At 51.6% G+C, this 6,000-nt stretch overlaps 1 protein-coding gene across 5 annotated transcripts in view; it reads left to right on the forward strand.

Annotated features, from left to right (window-relative positions):
* The window catches only part of IL17B (interleukin 17B), a 38,359-nt gene extending 34,244 nt beyond the window's left edge, over window positions 1-4,115 (forward strand). For all 5 annotated transcript variants that reach the window (XM_032337363.1, XM_032337364.1, XM_032337367.1 and 2 more), the window contains 2 exons: window positions 928-1,217; window positions 3,792-4,115. In XM_032337363.1, coding sequence (XP_032193254.1) covers window positions 928-1,217; window positions 3,792-4,023 — 522 coding nt within the window. In that variant the 3' untranslated portion in view covers window positions 4,024-4,115. The remainder of the gene's footprint in view (window positions 1-927; window positions 1,218-3,791) is intronic.
* Window positions 4,116-6,000: the final 1,885 nt, after the last annotated feature.

The following is a 6,000-nucleotide window of genomic DNA, read 5'->3' on the forward strand; positions in this document are numbered from 1 at the left end:
TCATCAAAAACAAGCCCCAAGAGATTAGGGGATTGTTCCTTGTCCACTGTGTGCTCCCGGTCCCAGACTGGGAGCTACAGACGGGCTGGGGTGGGGATAGCCGTTCACTGACCCAGTCATGGCGGTGAGCCACTATGTGGAAACTGCTGCAATGTCTGCCCACACGAAGTCTGTGCTTAGTCGGGATGGACATATAAAAGAGCCATACCCACACACAAACTGTAAGTCTACAGTCACACAAGGTGCGTGTGGTGTTGGGAGCCCAAGAAAGTTTACTGAGGCATCCCTAAGGGCATGACACTGGGCTGAGACACGAGGCGTAGGAGTATTTAGAAGGTGAGGGGAGGCAGGACTCTGCAGGTAGAAGCTGGTGCAAAGTCCCTGTGGCAGGAAGGAGCATGGTGGGAAAAAGGGTTTCAGAGAAGGCCAGAGAAGACCAGAGCACAGGTGTGAGAGGAGGTCGGAGGCAATCTGAGGAGGCAGAGCTCAGCAGCGGTCAGACCGTGGGGCAGAGTCAGGGTGTCGTTACCCTGAGGGTGAACGGTTAAGCTGGAGGGTGACATGATCACATTTGCCTTTCAAACATCTATCCCTGGCCATGGTATGGAGACTGGATTGAAGGAGCCAGGGAGATATGTGGGGAGCCCAGGCAGGAGGCTTTTGAGGGAAGTGAGGATAGTTGCCCAGACAGAGAAGTGGGAGTGTGGGGAGATGTTTAAGAGGTACTACAGGCAGGAGTTACTGATGACTGTGGTACATACACACATGTGTGGTACACGTGTCATGGCCTGGCGGGACCAGGCCAGGCATGGCAGGAGAGGGTGGTCTCCACAGAGCCTCTCTTCGCTCTCTCCTTCCTGGGCCTTGAGTCTTGGCCCAGAGTGACACCTGGATCTCCCACCTTTGACATGTGGCCTTCTTCCCCAGCTGCTCCTTCTCACCCTCTCCATCTTCCTGGGGCTGGGCCAGCCCAGGAACCCCAAAGGCAAGAGGAAGGGGCCAGGGCGGCCTGGAACCCTGGCTCCAGGGCCTCACCAGGTGCCACTGGACCTGGTGTCCCAGGCGAAGCCGTATGCCCGCATGGAGGAATACGAGAGGAACCTCAGGGAGATGGTGGCCCAGCTCAGGAACAGCTCCGAGCCGGCCAGAAGGAAGTGTGAGGTCAACCTGCAGCTGTGGCTGTCCAACAAGAGGAGCCTGTCACCCTGGGGCTACAGGTAGGCCTGGCTGGGCAACTGGGGGCAAACTGTACACCCCACTGTCCCCATCACTGTCGCACGCAGACCTTGGATTCAGTGACCTGAATGCCTGGTTTGAATCCCAGCTCTGCTTCTCACTGGCTGCGTGGCTTAGGGCAAGCTTAGCCTCTCTGAGCTCCAGGTTCCTCAGTGCAAGTGGTGGTGATACGGGTTTATAGTCATAGGTATTGGGTTTTTTTTTCCATTTTAAAAAATCGAAATACAATTAGCCAACATATAGTTCATCATTCATTTCAGAGGTAGCGCTCAGTGATTCATTGGCTGCACGTTAACACCCAGGGCTCGAGACATCACGGGCCGTCCTTAATGCCTGTCACCTGGCTACCCCATCCCCCACCAACTCCCATCCATTGACCCTCAGTTTCTTTCCCGTAGTGAAGAGTCGCACCTCATAGGTTTTATAGGCTTGTTATTAAATGAGCTATGGAGGCAGAGCCCAGGGATCATGGTTCATGTCCCTGCTAAGGCACCGGCCAGGCTCTCACTTCCTCCCAGTTACAGGTCTTGCAGGCGGCATTGAGCTGCTGTGTCTGCCTGGGTGTCATGTCCGCCTGGCATCTTCCCAGGGCCTCCATCAGAGTCATGTAAGGATGCTCGTGGCCCACTCAACAAGGAAGAGGCCCAGAAAACAATATTTTATATATCTTCTCGTGATTAGGGTGTGTGGTTAGGTTTGTGAGTTAAGACCTGCTATCCCTGCATGATGGGGCCGGTGTCTCACCTTGGCTGTAGCTCTCCTTCTAAGCCCAGACCCTGGCATGTAGAAGGGGCCAAATGTACGTGTGTTGAGTGAATAATGAAGAAATAGATTAACCTGTAAGGGTCCTCACTCACAAATCAGGCCAAATATATATATATATATTTTTTTTTTTGAAAGATTTTTTTTTAAAGATTTATTTGAGACAGAGAGTGTGTGTGCATGAGCAGGGAGAGGGAAGAGACACTCAAGCAGACTCTTTGCTGTGGAGCCTAACGTGGGGCTCGATCTCACAACCCTGAGATCATGACCTGAGCCAAAACCAAGAGTCTGATGCTTAACCAACTGAGCCATCCAGGTGCCCCCAGGCCAAATATTTTTTAGCTGCACACCTTAGGTCCCGAGACCCAAGAAGGGCATGTTCAATAGAACTTTCTGTGATGGTGGACAATCTAATATGGTAGGCACTAGCTTCATGTAACTGTGGAGCACTTGAGATGTAGCTACTGCAACTGAGGAACTCATTTTGCTTATTTCATTTATTTTATTTAAGTATAGTTGACTAATTTTGATTGAGTTAAATTTAAGTAGCCACATGTGGCTAGTGGCTACCGTATCTGGAATATGGCAATCGGGAAGGTCCATTAAAATCCTGCAAAGCTGGGCTTCAAACTTTACTGTGCCCTTGATTTTTTGCGGGGTGGGGGGAGCTCATAAAAATGCAGGTTCTGACTCAGGAGATCTGTGATAGAGATGAGATTTTGTATTTTTTTTCAAGATTTAATTTATTTATTTGTTACAGAGAGAGCACAAGCAGGGGGAGCGGCAGGCAGAGGGAGAGGGAGAAGTAGACTCTCTGCTGAGCAGGAGCCCAACGTGAGGCTCGATCCCAGGACTCTGGGATCATGACCTGAGCCGAAGGCAGACACTCAACCACTGAGCCACCCAGGCGCCCTGAGATTTTGCATTTCTTTTTTTATTTATTGGACAGAGAGAGAGAGAGAGATCGCAAGTAGGCAGAGAGGCAGACAGAAGGAGGGGGAAGCAGTTTCCCCACCAAGCAGAGAGCCCGATATGGGGCTCGATCCCAGGACCCTGAGATCACGACCTGGGCCGAAGGCAGAGGCTCAACCCACTGAGCCACCCAGATGCCCCGAGATTTTGCATTTCTAATAAGCTCCTGGGTGCTACAGATGTTCCAGGTCCACAGACTCCCTCCCACCCATTTAGCAGATGAGAAAGCAGAGGCACAAGGAAGGCGTGGTCACAAAGCAAGCCCCCATACTGTCAGCTCTACGAGGGAAGCGGTGTGTTGTCCATCAGTGAACACCTCATGTCTAGGACAGAGTCACTCACGTGGTGGGTGTGTGAAAGTAGGTCTTGAATGAAGAGAAACGCAGTCAGCATAGAACCCGGGCCTCCTGACTCCTCTTCTGGTGAGGATTAGACATCAATATGTTCCTATATCATTTCCTGTGGATGAAATTTCCCAAGAATATAAACACATGATGGGGAGGAGGCATGAGACACAGAAAGCTTTAGCTTCCTTGTGATCCCACAGTACAATCTAGTGCAGAGATGGGCAACTTTGGGATGAGAGAAGGGAACTGGGTGACTGACTGGTGCCCTTGAGTCTGGATAACCTTGGGGCTGGCTTGCCTTCCAAGATCTTCAGTTTTCTCACCCGGAACCCAGAGTTAATCACTGCCCATCCTCCAGCAGAGCACAGTCTTGCTGCAGGGATCAACACCCGGGTTAGGAAAGGTAGGGGTGTGGGGGATGGGTGCCCTGTCCTGAACACCTGCCACTTGGGGCTCTCTCCTGCCTTCCTGCAGCATCAACCATGACCCGAGCCGCATTCCCGCAGACCTGCCGGAAGCGCAATGCCTGTGCCTGGGCTGTGTGAACCCCTTCACCATGCAGGAGGACCGCAGCATGGTGAGCGTGCCCGTGTTCAGCCAGGTGCCCGTGCGCCGCCGCCTCTGCCCGCTGCCGCCCCGCACTGGGCCGTGCCGCCAGCGTGCGGTCATGGAGACCATCGCCGTGGGCTGCACCTGCATCTTCTGAACCGGAGGCTGCGGGGAGCCAGAGACCGCCCTCCTGGTGCTTCCACTCCAAGTGAGGCCCGTGAGCAGTAAACACTGTCTTTCATTAAGCAAGGTCTTGGATTTGCTCCTTATGGCTCCGAAGTCGAAACCAGGGTGGGGATGGGAGGCTGCGGGGTGGTAGACTTTAGACCAATGTGAAGGAGGATATCCCATATCCCATCATTCTACAGCACTGAGATGGGTTATTTTAAAATTATCATGTTCATTTCTACATTGGTCTAAACCTATATAGGAATGAGTAAGCCCTAGCTCTCCCCAAGTCAGTCAAGGACAATTGCAAACAAGCTCTTAGGAAGCAGCGGGCTCCCAGTTTCTGGTAGGGCCCAGCTAATGCTGAGGCTCTGTGGATACTGTGCAGCAAATTTCAGGTCTGGTTGGACTAAGTGACCTCTAAGGTCTCTTTCAGCTCCAAGATTCTCTGCAGGACAGCCTTAGACCCAGAAAAGAGCAGAGCCTCTGGGTTGCTGAAGAGTGGGCGTTTTTCACCTGGGCCAGCCACCCCCTGAAACTTCCACGTGGACATGGCATTTTTCCTAGCTGGGCTCACTCACTTTGAGCAAAGGGAGAATTGAGAAGCACCAGTGTAGATCATTCTTTCCTCCAGGAGGAAAGGAGATCTGGCTAGATGGTTTGCTGATCTCAGTGCTTCTCAAACCTTAGCTAGCACCAGAATCATTTGAAGGGCTGCTTAAAACACAGAGTGCTAGGCCCCACATGCTGTGGCTCTCAGTATTTTCCAGGTGGGAGCTGAAACTTGGCTCTTTCTTTCTTTCGTTTTTTTAAAAGATTTTATTTATTTATTTATTTGAGAGAGAGAGAGAGAGAGAGAGAGAGCGAGAGCACGAGAGGCCTGGAAGGGCAGTGGGAGAAGGAGAAGCAGACTCCCTGCTGAGCAGGAACCACTCCCCACCCCAACTTGGTGAGGTTTGTTCCTAGGACTCCAAGATCAGGACCTGGGCAGAAGGCAGATGCTTCACCGATGGAGCCACCAGGCGCCCCAGCAATTTGGCATTTCCAATGCAGTGATTCCCAGATGACACTGATCATTGTTTGTCACACTTTGAGAACCACTGGTTTTTTTTTTTCTTTTTTTAAAATTTAAATTCTAGTTAACATACAGTGCAATATTGGCTTCAGGAGTAGAATTTCGTGATTCATCACTTTCATACACACCCGGTGCCCATCATAACAAGTGCTTTCCTTAATGCCCACCACCGTCTTGCCCATCCCCTCCCCTCCATCAACTCTCAGGTGAGAACCATTGGCTTAGATCAAGACACTCTGCTGATCAAAAAGGCACTGGACTGACTTGTTGTAAAGCCCCTGTTTGTTCCTGCCCCCTGGATAACTCCCTGCTCCCCCCATTAGCTCCTTGCAATTCAATCCTCCCCCGACCTCTTAGTCCCCACAGCGAGCCTAAATCAGCTGTTCTAGGGTCTAAAAATACCTTCCCTACCCCCAAGACAGCTGAGGGGCTGAGGCTATTTTCTGAGGGTAAGAATAGCCGGCACTTCAGGGGTAATTTCAATAAGAAGGCCAACAGCCAACATGAGGATACTTTGCTTGGCTCCTCTACCTGCAGTTTTCGCTCTGAATGCTTTCAGAGTCGAATTCATGAAAGGGCAATGATTAGGTATGCGCCTGCCTGGGGTGGTAAGCAACTTACCTTTTTTGGTATTGTTCTAGAGTGGATACTGGTTAAAATTACCCCAGGAAGCTTTGGCCTGGTTCCAGACACATGGAAAATAGACTTCATGTGCCAACCCCGGGCTGATGCCCTCAGCAGCCGTTCCTCCTCCCCGGGGTGGTTCATCGCTGAGGCCCCCACAGCCTGCTCTTTGGGCCTTAGGACATAGCCTTCAAGCCTGGCTGTGGGGTGAGGGCGTGGGAAGAGCTAAGCTGCAGGAAAGTGGCTCTAGTCCTGGGATACCCTGGA

Source organism: Mustela erminea, chromosome 3 (genome assembly GCF_009829155.1).
Source record: "Mustela erminea isolate mMusErm1 chromosome 3, mMusErm1.Pri, whole genome shotgun sequence".
Lineage (NCBI taxonomy): Eukaryota > Metazoa > Chordata > Mammalia > Carnivora > Mustelidae > Mustela > Mustela erminea.